This window comes from Cuculus canorus, chromosome 1, assembly GCF_017976375.1.
Source record: "Cuculus canorus isolate bCucCan1 chromosome 1, bCucCan1.pri, whole genome shotgun sequence".
Lineage (NCBI taxonomy): Eukaryota > Metazoa > Chordata > Aves > Cuculiformes > Cuculidae > Cuculus > Cuculus canorus.
Genome location: NC_071401.1, coordinates 126,891,971 through 126,907,547, shown reverse-complemented (window position 1 = coordinate 126,907,547; position 15,577 = coordinate 126,891,971). Strand labels below are relative to the sequence as shown.

Genomic DNA, 15,577 nt, shown 5'->3' with positions numbered 1-15,577 from the left:
TCTTTAGCATGCTAAGGAGTGTGTTTGCAAAGATTCCCTAAGCTCCCTCTTCTGCCAGTGAGTGAGACAAAATCCTTTAGGCTGGGGCCTAAATCTTTGGATGGAGGAGTCTGTTTCTTACCATTGGAAGGGTAATGGTGTCCCCAGCTTTAAGATAGTTTAGGGCAGACCATTACTCCTTCCACCTCTCAATGGACATCAGCGATTGTAGTCTTCATGTGCTTCTGAAATATTTATCGTAAATCTCCTGAAGGGTATTCTATCTTACATGCTTTTATGTTGTGGATGAACTGACTTCAGTTACAGAGGAAAAATATCAATAAAAGGCATGCAATCAAGGATCTAATTTGGACTGCAGCCTTCAAGGTCAGTCATTTGTCTGAATTATTATGCAAAACAGGACGGGGACGAGAAGTGTTACTTTTCTTGAGACTCACGGTACTTCTTGCTTTTGAGTTTGGCAAAATCCTCATTTTCTTCTCTGTTTCCTTCTCTCCAATTTGTGCAATTCCTTCCACCCAGAAAGTAGTGCAATTTTGTTCACACGTAGTCTGAGTTGGAGATTCCTACTTAAAGCAAAGTAATCTAAGCTATTAGCCTGTGCTACTCTGAAAAAAAATAAAAGTGTTGACATTTTGAGAAGGGTGGCAGATCACCCACTGACTTGGAGGGACTGCTGTATGTTTTTTTTATGAGTGTGTGGAAGATCAGATGGAGGTTTTTTTTACTTTTTTCATGCTCGTCTTTCAGCAGGTAAGTAGCCAGACTGAAATCAATGTGGGTGTATTGCAACTAAAGTACACGTGCATGTATTTGCATGATCAAGAATCTTTATGGTGGTCTAGAAAAAAAATTAAGTCATACATTAACAAAAGATACTCAGCTGTTATTGTAAACTCACCCAGGTTGCACGCATATTTTATACAGTAGTAAATTAATACAAAATTCTTTAATGAACTCATTCCTTACAGAATAGCATTTAGTTATTTTTCGTATTAATTTAGATCAGTATACTAAAAGAACTAAAAATGTACGATTGAAATAAATTATCATACACATGTTTCAGAGAGTTTTGCAAAGAACCCCAAGCTCTATTTGAAAGTGCTCTACTGATTAGATTTAGAGGCTTGGCTGGAATTTAGCTGAACACAGCTCCCAGTTACTTGCTAAGTATTCATGTCTCCTGTTAAATTCCAGGCTGAATACAAAAACTTTAGCGTGAGCACTCAGTTCTGGAACAAGGATGACATTTCAAACTACAATATCTAAGAAGGACATGTGTGGTTACTAAAGAAACCAAATGGACAATAATTATGATTTATTTGACCACTTGCTTTATTCCTGACCAGGTCATGTTTCTGTTGAATAAAGTATCACAAATGGCATCACTGCAGTAAAACTGTTTCATTAGATTTACAGCGCAACCTGTCTGAAGACATGGGTTTGGAAGTGGCAGCTGTGAACAGCTAGCTCGTCAAGGCATTGCCGTCAGCAAACAAGAAATACAATAATTTCCTGAAAAATTGTAGAATATTATGCCGGCTGTCAGCGGACTACAGGTTTTCTGTAGAAATAAGTCTTTCAGCAAATGGACATCATAAACACTTGCAATTTGGTTTGCAGGAACTGGTTTAATAGTTAATGCTTTACTCTGATGTGAATCTCACTGATAAACTACAATATAATAAATATAAATTTTTAACATGTTTATGCCTTTATTGGCTAAGCTTTCAAGAGTCTTAATTAAAGACATTAATCTGTAGAGTAGACAGCAGATGTACTTGTCTGGCCCTGCGTCCCATCAATGCTACTGTAATGGTGCAAAACACTAAGCTCTTGTTGGATACACTTTATAGAAGTCTGAGGGGGGAAAAAACAACTTTTATCCTCATCTGCAGAAATATGGTTGATATCCACGCTTCTGTCAGAATTAATGTTCCATATTAGCTGAAACTGAATCAATATACAGCAATTTGTTTGATCACAAGTGGCAGCAAGCCAACTACCAAAGCAGATATCTCCAATCCTTCTTACATTTATGGGCAACCTATCCAAATGACATGACACTAATTAAATATAGGCTAGGAAAATTGCAATTGTTAGGGGAAAAAAAGAAAAAGCTATAGTCTTCAAGTAAAAAATTGCAACAGCAAAAGAGTCTTTATTGCATAAAAGATGCTCAGACTATTATAGCAATTTTTAAATAAAGCACAGGTCATAACTTCAGTCTACTGGAAAACAGAAACATGAGTCAACAGAAATTATGCTACTGAAGAAGGAAAGCAGCCCTTCTGCAATATATTTTTCTGACATCGGTGGTGTACATGAACTAAAAAGGTTACTGTTTTTTAGAAGTCTGTAAGTCTATTAATTACTTTCAGTGCTTGCTGTATTTAGGCAGGGCAAAGGAAAGCCACCTGAAAACACAATCTGAATGACGATATTTGCCATGTCACATAACCTGAACAACACTAGCCTGTGCCCTCAACCAAGGTCTCATAATAATGGATGGGAAGGAGGAACGGACCTGAAGCCTCTCATTGGTTATTCCACTGTGAATTAACGTAACACAAAGCACCCACACTGAAATAAAATTAATCACACTGTCGTCTTTTTGCAGACAAAATAAATGCCAGAGCCACCAGACTAATGGGATGAGGAAATAAAATTCGTTGAAGACAATCCTCGTCACTGCAGCTCCAAGCATTCATTTTTGTCCTTTTAAAAAAAATAATTTTGAAGTAGCCTTTTTAATTTTTGTTAGTAGTGTTCTTCAATCAAATCCCATTGCTAGCGTGACTCGTGTCAGCTGTCTCTTTAAAGAGAAATAATTTTTTTTTGGTGTATAAGTTGAACTGTCTTGCCATTGCCAGCATGGGTAACACAGTTCCCACAGAATATCACCTTGGAGCAGCAGCACTTGCCAGAACACTGGTAGGGAATAACTGACACTAACAGCTAGCCTGGGCTTTCTAGCTCTGATAAATATGCATCTGCATGTAACTCGCATGTTCTACCAACACTGCAGAGCCTCTGTTAAGATAACTCAGCACAAATGGACAGACAAACAGAGAGATCAGTGGAATTTTGGTACCATGCACTAAGCTATCCAGACCAAAACAGCAAATTTTGTTTTAAATATTAAGTGCTATACAGAAAAAAACATAGTGATGTGAAAGACTCATCTGTATTCAATGAAAAGTGATTCTGCAATTGAGAACTTAACTGAGCAATTATTTAAATGTCAGTAATCATAAATGAAAACAGGCAGGCCCTACATTCCACATTGAAATAAGATGGCTTTTACCACAGTAGATAAAATTTCACATTACAACGACACAACTGTGTCACACTCCAAATTAATAAACTGCTGCTAAAAATATTTAACCCCTCCTGCCCCCCTCAATCAGTTGTCCCACAGTTAAGACACAGAAAATCAAAACTGATAAAGATAAATTAAAGCAATGCATGCTGTCACATTGCTGCAAACTTGTCAAAGAAAGCGAGAAGAGAAAATTGCATTCTTTTTCTTTCACTCATCTTTGATTTGAGGGTTGCTGGCATCAAAAACCTTTGTTAATTTGTCTGCTTTCAAAAGAGAAATAGCAAAGAGTGAGCATCTGAATTCCTTCTGTCCCAAATTGAGTTTGGAAATGTTTCTTTCGGCTTGGGTCCTGCCAAGTCTCAGGAAGTGTCCATCCTTATTTGGAAGTGGTTTTCATTCTCATTAATACAACTAATTTAGACATCTTCTTGTAGATTACCTAATTCTAGTAAGATTCTCTTTTAAAAATTAGAACTACTTTATTCATAATATGAGGATTGATGAGTTTATAGTATATTTTAATTGTCCATCTTTGGTACAACAGCTTAAATGCCTAAAGTAGTGGCAATTGTGAATTTTTATGCTGAAGAGAAACTTGAGGGTTTTTTTTTAAACTTGAATAGAGTACAGGTTTGAGGAGGAGACTGCACAGCCTCCCCTTCCCTTGTACTCTGTTCAATGCGTACAGAACAAGTGAGCGTGACTTGCACTGCAAGAAAGTGCACAGCAGACTAAGGGCAGAGGGAAGAGAAGGGCAGTTCCAGCCTTACTGACAAGCTGAGCAACAGGTATAAGGATGTATAACTGTGCATCTTCCACAGAATCCAAAATGTATTTGTGTCCTTGCAGTTTTGAACAGCATAGGCTCCAGCCTTTGGATTTATGAATGAATATTCTCAGTTCACACTTGGCACCTCTGAACAAAATTTATTTACAATGCCTGAGCACCAAAAACACAAACAGTGCTTATTACAAGGTTCATTTTTATTTGATGACACACAAACCAGTCATGAGATTTATCTCATCTCCATGAACCCTAGGTAAAAACATTCACATAAAAACAAAAGAGCCAAGAACTCAGAAATGTTTAGATTCCCAATGTCAAGCTTTCTGAGTGTTGCATTTTAAAAAGATATTTGATTGATCACAAGAAGAGGAGGCCAAGAGGCAAACTCGCTAAGCTGCAGCAGTCCAAACATATTCAGAACGCATAACCATCCATCTCTACCCATTCTGACTATCACCACCAGGATGTATTCATTCACATTAAAAAATGGAATCAGAACTTTCTCCATCAGCAAGATTTGTTGTGCTTCATGGAGGGGGATGAGGAGGAAAGATTAATCACTGTTTGCCACTGCTTCTGCTACTGAACAGATAAAGGACAGCTTTAGTTGTCACTATAATCATACCATAGGACATTTATTACTTTATCATTAAACTTCTATAGCATGGTTATTATCATTTCACTTAGAGACCTTAGTCATTGTCCAGGACTCTCCTATGCTACCAGAAGACAACACTAAACAAAAACTTTGTGCTGCAAAGCACTTCAGTCAACAAAAGAGATGAGGTAAAATAGAAAGAGTTGGCAATGGGGGCTTCTGCAAGATAATTTTGCTATAGGGGATAGTAATCTTTTCTGTTTTATAATTCTGCAGTGAGATTCTTTCACTGTGAGTTTATTGTTCCACCACTTCTGAGCTGCTGCTCAGCTGCTCATCTTGCACAGTCTCTTTAGTAATCACTTCTTTATGCAATTTTTTTTTAGCTGTTTCTTTATTTTTGGCCATTTCTCAAAACACAAATGTTATCAGATTTTTGAAATTTTAGTAATAATATCAGCAAGTTAGCTTTGGTTTTAAATTGTTTAAAACACAGACAAATATGTAATTTATATATTTAAGGATGTTCTCTAAAACATAAAATACATTCAAAATAATAATCCTACCTATGTATTTTAGACCAGTATTTTGCATAAGACCAGTACAAAGGACAGTGTATTAATATTTGAGATAAGCTTGAACATTTCTGTCCTTTGTAACTTATTTGACTTCTTCATGTACATCTGAACAGCGTATTTTATATCCACCTCTATAATAAATCAAATAGAAGTTCCCTTAAAAGCTGCCTCCTGACCTCCAGATGCTGGGGTTGTTGCAAGCAAAATATGGATTTTGCCATGCAGTTTAATTTTAGTGTGTATCTGTTACTACACCCAAACCGTAGGTGGGATTTAAAACTAAGAGAGCATAGTGAATTACATTAATAGTGACCCACAGAAACACCAAAACCACGAGCCACTCACCAAATGGCTTTTAATTTATCACAATAAATTATATCCAATCTGTAACTTGCTATTGTAGAAAAGCAGACACGTAAGTAAAAGTCATGAAAGGGAACTTCTGCTGTGACATCTTTAAAAGCAGAAACACACTTCTGAATCCTCAAGCCGACAATGGATAAAGCTGCCTCAGGAGCTGGGCAGCTCTGAAGCAAGCGGGCACTCTCTGCCCTGCCGGGTCAGTGTGGGCAGCACCAGCAGCTGCAGCCACTCACACAGCTCTCAGAACTATGGAAGCAATGCACACAAAGATGTATCCTTCATAGCATCGTTTTACTTACATCCCTGGTTACCAAAACAATTGGTTAGAAGTGACAGCCCCCATTTACAGTCTCATGTGAGCACAAAAGAGGTTGCTGAGGACACAAGGGGACATATTAACCAAAGGCCGAAAATTACTATCCTGTACCATAAGTTTGGCTTTTTGGAGAAAAGAGCCTGTGAGCAAAGCATCAAAAGCATTACCGCCAAAGGAACGACACCAGGTTAAGAAACACTTCTGAATTGTTCTGACAAGAGAGTGAAAATTTCATTAAGCAAGGTAATTTCTTGTGGCGTGGTAGAGATAGGGTAACACACACAAAAAATCTTATTTAGTCCAAGTGCAAGTCAAGCCTTGCATTTATAAACCAGACAGTTGAACAGGCTGTGGTTTTGAGGCTGAGCATGGAAAAATATGTCCTTGGGTTTGCTGGTTACTGTGAAGATCTAGTCATAAATGTGCTATGTCAAACTTGCTCTTCCTCTTTGGCCTGAATATATCATCAGCTGGGTATAGGATGATACCAACACCTTACTTCTGAAATTAAGAGCACTTCTCTGGTTTGGTCCAGGAGATAAACTCTGAGGCTTAGTCTTAATGAGCTGATGATTTTCTCAGATACTCAGAACTCTATTTAGGAAACTAGTTTTCCCCTGTGAAGTTTAGTAGGAACTGAAACTAAGCATTTTTAAAATTCAGCATTAAAAACTTCAGAAACATTTTTCACTCCAAAGTGAGCTAGAATTAAAGTGCTGAAATGGCAACTTTCTCTTCCTCTGTTGAAAAAATAACAAGAACATTTTAATAGAAATTTTTAATTAGTTTATTGTGTTTATTGCAATAGTGTCTGGAGGCATGAGTAATAATTGATCTCATTTATGTAATATAAACAGATGCAGAGGTATCTATGATAACAGTAGATCCTTCAGTGTCTATTAAGGTAGTAGGAGACTTATGAATTAGGTGGATCCAGTTAGAGTAATTTTGCTCAGAAATAGCTACCTAAATATGTAGTTGGATAAATATATGAGGAAGAAGCCTACCCCCACTGTCATAATGTTAATTTGGCTGTTGGGGATGAGTGCGTGCTTGCTGCTGTCAGAGCCCACTCAATAACTCAGTACAAGAAGGGGAGTTTTGGCACATTTGTACAGATGATGATGCCTCCACTCTGGGAAGAACACTTGTGCCAACAGTGTTGTCTGAAACTGAGGTAGAAAATTTATACATCAAGAAGGAAAAATGTGACATGAAGCAATCTGTCAAAGGGGTTGCAGTCATTAAAATGAAAAGGCTGGGTGAACTTCAGAGACTGAAAGTTTCCTTAGCCTGGTAGTATATTATTGCAAGCTGGTGCCCAGTTTGAATACCACTACAGCTTCTGCATCAGATCTGTTCAAGAAATAAGAGCCTGAGCAGTACAGAATGGACTTAAAGAATGCAAGAAACCAATACCAGTTTCAAGAAATCTTAATCCTGTTGATAAAGCATAATTTTGCAGAAGCTTTTGTGAGCTAAGTCAGAGTTTCATAATATGATTTCAGGTACATAGATGTGAAAATGTAGTAGTGGGAAGAAAGAGTAGGAATACTGCTCTTGTAGGGCAGGAAACAAAACCCATTCCCTGATAATTCTGTGAGGCTCAAAACTATGCCAAAATCAAATGGAATAGGGTAATGACAGTGAATTTTTCACTTCCGGAAGATGAACTGATGCTCTCACTGTACTCATGGCTGCGTCTGGAGTGCAAGGAATGCTGCCAGTCAGCCTCATGGGGCTGTCAGTGCAGGAACCGACACTCGCTGAAGCTGATGACAAAATTGAGATATTCCAGACTTAGAGAAAGAGTTAAAATCATAGCAGACAGCAGGTACAACAGATACCTGCACATTTATAATCAAGTGCAAAAAAATGCATGTCTATCACCTACTGCTTAACAGCCTTGGCACGGCAGGTACTTGGCTTACAAGCATCAGCTGGCTGAGAATGTCAGAAAACACTCTACCTGACAAACCATCTCTCCTTAAAAATCTGCCTTGTGGAGATCTCCTTATGATCAGGAATATGACAGCTCTGAGCAAACCTGGGCTTGGTTGGAAAATATCAGTGTTGACAGTGCCTGTACCCTTCCTTGCTAGGGGCTCAGAAAGACAAAAAGCTGGAGAAAAAAATGAGATAGTCCAGCTACCAAATGCATGAGCTGCGCTGCATAGTGGTGGCCAGCCCATGACACTGACTTGTGCAGACACACAAAGTGGGACAAGGACTTTGTTCAGAAGTATCACTACATTTCCTCAGATACTATTCTTTACAAACTGTGCTGATATGGCACTGAACAGATGAATTTGTAGCAAAAAAAAAGATGAAGATTGGAGAAAACCCAAGGATGATTACTGCTTTCAGAATAATAAACATTTCACCTAGGAGAAATTCTGCAATTAAAAGTTTGAGCCAACCCTTTCTTTTATCACAGCCATGAGAGCTAAAACTTGCTTTTTCTTCCCTGTACTGTGCAGCTGGCTTTGCTGCTTCAGAAACTGTGGGCATCTTGAGCTGGACTCAGCAATTACTGAGAGGGAAGAGCACAGGACTGGTGATGAGACAAAATACCCAGACAGAACAAAAGCAAGACATGGAGGAGGTTTTGTGTCAGATCAGTGCAAGAACTATTAGTTACTGGTTACCAGCACAGTATAATGATGGCTATAAACTTCCGATTTCTTTAAAATCTTTAATAGGTCCAAGGAAGTGCCAGGTATGCAAAGCCCTCCTCCCAATCACTGTCAAAAGTTTAAATCAATTGACATTTTAGTGACTAAATTTTCACTCAATTTCTAAATAATGACAGCTGTGAGAAGTAATAATGTTAGCGCACATACATTCTCGTTTTAGCTCTCTTGACTCCTGTGATTAGTGAGGAAGAGGTATTTGCCTATTAAGATAAGCTAAATATATGTAAAGATGATTGTTTCACAACAATTTAAAACACTGCTTTCATCTGCAGATAGGGCATGCACTGATACACTACACAAGCTCTAATTATCCACTTACAATTATAATTACAGGGATTGTCTAAAGCTGCCAGTCACTTGCCTTCAACATTCTTAGTAGTGAACTATTTACATTCCCCTTATCCAACCATAATATTTGATACAAGCTACACCTGCAAAGTCTTCATCATTAGCACCAGCCTGGAAATAGCACATCTGAACAGCTTTATGGGCTTGAGTGGAAATCTGAATTTGGACCGAGAGGCCCTCAATGCAGTCTATTAGGAACTTTACATCTACTGCAGATCAGTAGATAACTTTAATAGAAGAACTGGCCCCACTCCAGCATTTGGCCTTGGCTGCTGCAGGTATTTGGAAGATAAATCAGCAATTTCAAGAGGCAAGAAGCTAGCTGTTCCATACACAAGCATCGCTACAGATGCTATGCTCTACTGCTTGCAAACTGTAAGCAGGCATACACTGTAGGGGATATCTTTTTCCTTCTCTTATACATATCCTTAATCAGCTCAGGGTATGAAAGCCAAACAAATATAAAATGTTATTATTTACCATGGGGCAAGCTAAAATACAAAGGAGCATAGCCTTACAACGAGGGAAAACACTAAGTGTCTAGTCTGTTCTCATTTAAATCATTGTGACCTTGCACTGATTTAAATGAAGCCAGAATTTCTCTTGAGAATCAGCAACAAAGCTGAGAAGCACTGTTTTTCTTGCCCCTCCACCCTGTCTTCACAAATGTGAGGCCTGTTCAATAGAAGGTTTTTTTAAAGTTTGAAATTTCTCACATAGCTTTCAAACAAACTTAAACTCAGACCAAACCCTAGTGGCAATAGTTAAAAGAACAATGAGATCAATGATGAATGGTGAAAGCAAAATTTACATTCTTCAGAATGACAGTTCAATGATGCAAATTAAAAATTGGGAATATTGTGATTTATAGGTTTTGGGTGACTCTGCACAGTAGAATATAATTCACTCAAAATTTATATTTTATACTGTTTGTGTCATTATGAAGAGCTCTTTAGATGAGGAAAATTTCAGATAAAAGCAATTTAACAGCAATAGAGAGAGCTGAGCCTGTTTTTTTGTCTAAAAACATGGCGATCCTCAAAATTTGTTCAAACTTTAACCAAACTTAACATTATGTTAAATGCTCGTGATGCCTTTTTTTTTAAAAAATAACTGAACCAAACAGATTTTGATTTCCTTCACTTGATTCTATTGATACACCTATTGAAAATTCACACCATTCTTTTAGGGATTGTAGAAATCATTCCTAGTTCTACCACTGTGCAATGTTGTGCCAGTCACATAACTGTGTTATGGTCTGTTTCTGTTCTGTCACCTGTAAGATAAACATATTTAGGCTACAGATTTAATACTGTAAGATTCAGCAAACATTTGTGAAACTCTGAGGTCTTAAAGCACAGAGGGCTATGGAAATGTTGCTGTGATTAGCCTAAAAATCAGGGATCAAAATGCAAAATCACATTACACTGGGAAAATTAATTTAAAGACTGCATGCAGCCTTATGCAGACTTTCTCCCTGCATAAGCCTTTGTCCCTATGTAGGGAATACACCACTCTTAGCCTATAGATGGCACCTTATTTTTTCGTTGGTCAGGTATACAATGGGGAGCTCAGTGGTACAGCGAGCAGTTCACAGTCTACCGTCCCTTTGCCCTTTACATGATGGCCATATAGCGATCTCAGATTTGGACTCTCCCATTTTAAGTATAGTCTTTGTAATCTGTATCTATATGCAATGTAACTAGAGATATGAACTGCTGTCAAAGGGTCCGTAAATGTCAGTAAAAATATTTTGTGAAGGGAGAACTTCAGGCTTATTTGCGAAAAACATATCTTTTCAAAGAGTTTTTACAGCCACTGGATCTATAAAAACAGAACTAATCATTGATTTTTACTGGGAGTTCTGCATAAAAAAATCATATGATATGGGTTGACAACGTGCATATCAAGACATCTGCTCTCATTTTCTATTCCCTAGTCTAATTCTAAGGGCAACAAGGTTTTGGGTCTTTTTCATGGCGGGACAATAATCTGATAATATGTATTCCCTATTCATGAAAGCTCTCAAGGCAGTGCCCAATTGCCACTCAGGTTTTCAGAATATAAACATGTGTAGCAGTAAGCTTTGTTGAATCTAGCACTAGGCATTACATAGTTTAATACCGTTGTCCTTGTTCTGAAAGACACATCCTCTTTTGACACAAAACTCACCTTTACTTTTTAGGTAGGATACAGTTTCCTTCATCACTGGGGGAATTAGTTCACCCTTATTTTTGTCCTTGATACTGTTAGGAAAAAAAAAATAAAGAAAAAGTAACAGCTTTTAATGGCATATATAGACAGAGAGTCAAAACCATGACAAAACAGACTCAGCAAAAACCTGAGAGGTATCCAAAGGCATACATTAAATTACACAAATTAAGAAGCCCACACTTTGGTGCCAGCACCAAACACAAGAGTCCTTCACACCTCTAACAGGTGCTGAACGAGCCATTGAAACAGGTGACTTGGCCTACTATTCAAAGAGTCATTCTTAAACACTTTCTTCTTGCTGGAAAATCTACATAACTGGAACAGCACTGAGTAATGAAAAAAGCTATTTACCGTCCTAAAGGGGAGTCAAGGACAGAAGTGCAGAATGGTGTCCCAGGCAAACTTTGCCTCCACTTGAGAATGGTTTTGCTCCAGTTTTGTTCTCCTCCTTAGCATGCCTCATTACAGCAGTGGTGGTGGCTCTGACCAGATTTGGATGCATGCCGTTAATGGAATGGGATTTCAAGGCAGCTTAGAGGCAGGTGAGGAAGGAGCTTGCAGTGATTTCTTCATAAGTCTTGATCAAGGGATGATGCAAGTTTAGGAGTCTTTTATGATGTAGATTTTTCTTTGTCATTTTTCCTTTATTAAGCCACGGTGTATGTATAATTAAAAGGATATCGTATTATTTATTTTGAAGGCGAAGTGAAGCAGTGAGATTATTAATGTTTTGAATGATTCCCACAAAATGAGATTTCTTTCTCTTTTATGAGAGAACAGTTGAGGCAAAAAAATAAAACATAGCATTTTCTTGATATAGACAGCACAGAAAATTCTGCATTTGTCTTCCTTATTAAAAAAAAAAAAAGTATCTGGCAGTTTAAAAAGTACGACAAAAGAGATGGTCAGTATCTGCTGCGTACTGCGCTACATTTTTATACTAAAAAACCAAAATAGAAGACAAATCCTAGACTTTAAAGTAGACTTAAAAATTATTTATCTGTACAATTTAATAAATTTGGTATGTAAAAGGTGACCAGCTTTACTAACAAACCCTACAGTACTAGCACCAGCACAAACCAGCACAGGGATCTGTGAATGTACCATAAGAGGCTGCAAATGCTGCAGCTCAATCATAGAGAATGCAAGATGCTTATACAACATGTAATGCAACCTAGTGCTGCTAGCTAAAGCCGCAGAGGAGTGATTCTTAGTCTTTTCCAAGTACTGTAACTTCTACTCTTTCTTTCTAGGCTTGCTTATTTCTTTGCCAATATAAAACAACTGATAATAACTGGAGTGTATTTGATATAACTTCTGTAACATTATTGCATGGAATGAGCAATCCAGTATTATAGTTTGTGTTTAAAGTAAACACATAATCTACTTTAAAATAAATGTTACAGCAGCATAAGTCAGTATGGAGCGGTAGGGAAATTGTCAAATCTTCCCCTCCTCCTAATATCAGTTTCCCCTATACCTATGAAAGTAGTTATCAGAGGATACGTAGATTGGTTAATTTTGGATATCCAAGCTTAGGTGGTTGCTCACACCCAGTTTCAAACACTGGGGCAGTGAAGAAATTCCTCCAACGGAAAGACTCAGAGCAGGATCCTGACTTAGGTTCCGAAGCACCCTGTGGGTTTGCCTCTCTTACTCATAAACTGACAAGGGAATATAATTAATTCTATTCAGTCATTGAACCATCAAACATTCTGACCTCATTCACTCCAGGGACACCATGCTGAGCCAAGAGTGCCATTTCTTCCAGTTACAGTTTCATTGCCCACTCGGTTCTGCTCTTCCTCTTTCCTATTTTCACCACCCAATCTCTTCCCAAGCGCTAATGTCTGCATGTCTATATGTTATCCAGATTCTCCCAGACTTTATTTTCTTCCCTCTACAGCACATGTTTTGTGTGCCACATCCCCTAGTGCTATATAAAACAATGCAACTTGCTATGTGATTGTAATAAACTCGTTAATCCAGCTCTCATAGCTTGTTCTACTTTTACTAATACCTAGAACAACCTGCTGTTTTGAACGGAAAAAAGTTGTTCCCTCAGCTGCAGAACTAATTAAGTTTATCTGCTATGGATTTGTATCCTGTGTCTTACCTTCTTCCTCATTGTAATTTCCTTATGCCATCCATAACCTCGCTTCCCTTACAGAGCATTTTCATTTTGTCCCCTCACCTCTCTATCTCATACTTCCACATAAGGTAAGGGATAATTAATCATAATTACTAATTAATTCATCATAATTAATTCATAATAATAATTAATCACCATCTAAACACTAACTGGTGCACCAGCAGACCAAATACAACAGAAAACTGAATTCCTGATATAGTTTCTCTCCTTCCACCCAATGATTTTTAAAAGCTTGTAGGATTTGTGAGAGCTCCACTCCTCCGTCAAATTTGGTTGACATAAGCTCATAGATTCTTCTGTGAACCTAACTAAAAATCAATCCATTGAACAATTTGTTCCTGTTCTTTTTCAATAAAGTATCCATACCAGAATTTAAAGTGTATAAAATAAATGATGCTCTACATGTCAGTTAATACTTCTTTGTGAACACTGTTGTATTGATATCTACGAGGAAGTATTTAGGAAAGGGGAATTTTCATTGATGAGAAAAGACATAGGAATTTTGATGAAGAATATAGCCGAGTTTCACAAAACACTTGTTCATAACATGACAATTTTAGACCTTTGATCAAATAAATTCAATATACGCAATACAATTGCAGGAAGAAAAAGACTAATGGCAAGGAATGAGTTTAATTCAGATAATCCTCAGGTATGATATTTTATACATTAGTAATTCTCAGCATTTGCTGCTGCTTTCAAGTATGATCTTCAGATGAAATGATACAACTTCTTGTCCTTACACACTGGCAAGGCACCATTAATTTCAATATGAAATAGCACTGGACTTTCCAGTGTAATCACTTTGTATACTATCATAGGAACATGAAAATGGTTAGAAGAAATATTTATGACCTGACTCAAGACCAAGTCCGACCTCAATCTTCCCTATTATCACAGCCATCTTATGAGAGCTAAAGCAGAGGCTGTAAGTGCTTCATGAAAAAAAAATAAAAAGTCACTGTCTAGAGAAGGCCATGGCTTGAAATGCTGCCAGGAACAAAGTTTATGACCTAACCCTCAGAGCAGCACCCTCTTCTTACCTATAGTGACAACCAGGTACCCCTGTAAAATATCTCTCCTAGCAGCAAAATCCTCCCAGCTCCTTTCAGTGTACGTATCCCACCACTCCTAGTCTCCTGCTCCCTCCAGCTTCAACAATCTTATGAAGTTTCACACATGGTGGTGACACCGTAGAGCGGAAGGTCAGAGTTAGTATTAAAACCATGCAGGAGTTGTGTGTTGCTCTCAGACCAGCATTGAGACCTAGATTGTTCACCCCTCTGCTTTCCACCTAGACCCAGGAGAGGAAAAATTAACAAGCAACATTGCTTCAGTACCATGACCTCTCATAGCAGTCCCTGCAAAAGTTGCCCACAGCAAAGGGAACAGATCCATATAAACACAGAACATGTGAACCCCTACAGAAGCTGCCTTTCAGAGCAGGGTATCAGAATTATTTTCTTTCACTGTCTCGTTGTATAACAACCTTGCTGCAACAACACAGAACAAAACCAGCAGTGACTGTGCAGCGCTATTAATAAATTAGCCTTGCTAATAAGCTACATAAGGAAAGAAGTTCTAGCAGTTCTTTACACAGTATGCAAAGTTGAAATCCCCACTGGAATGACATCTCCCAGTAAGGGACTGAAAAAGAAAAAGGGGTGGAACATGAGGTCAGTACCAAGGTCAATACTGAAGATACCAGTGAAGGAAAGTCTGCAGCAAATCAAGGTAAGAGAAAAAAAGCAACATTTATTTTAGCTTTTCTAATAATGAAGCTATAACATACTCCTTGTGTGTCAAATAATTTTGTTTTGTGTATTCAGATCAGTACCCTAAACATTTAGGGCAACTTTTATTAAAATTAGTCGAAAGCCTAACTCACTTAAATGGGAGCATCATCAAGACTTTAATTTGCTTGGAAGCTGTTATATCTTTATTACTGACAGTTTAAGCTCATGGAACCCATTCTCAGTCTCTCTGAAGTCACACTGATTGTTTTTGCTTTCTTACAGCTGCTCACTCCAGAGGCACCAAATAGCAACCCAACAGCCTTTTATAAATGTTTTCTAATTATTATTGTTACCCATAAATGTGCTTCCCATTTCAGTGTATAAATAGCAAACTGATTATTTACAGCACTTGCTCCTGCTGAGCGCTAGTTTATCTGTCAGAGAGGTGAGACAAATAACTGGGC

At 37.9% G+C, this 15,577-nt stretch overlaps 1 protein-coding gene across 8 annotated transcripts in view; it reads right to left on the bottom strand.

The window, feature by feature from the left end:
• Positions 1–15,577, bottom strand: part of ARHGAP8 (Rho GTPase activating protein 8) — an 85,824-nt gene that overhangs the window by 18,173 nt on the left and 52,074 nt on the right. For all 8 annotated transcript variants that reach the window (XM_054056177.1, XM_054056170.1, XM_054056194.1 and 5 more), the window contains one exon: positions 11,184–11,257. In XM_054056177.1, the coding sequence (XP_053912152.1) occupies positions 11,184–11,257 (74 nt within the window). The remainder of the gene's footprint in view (positions 1–11,183; positions 11,258–15,577) is intronic.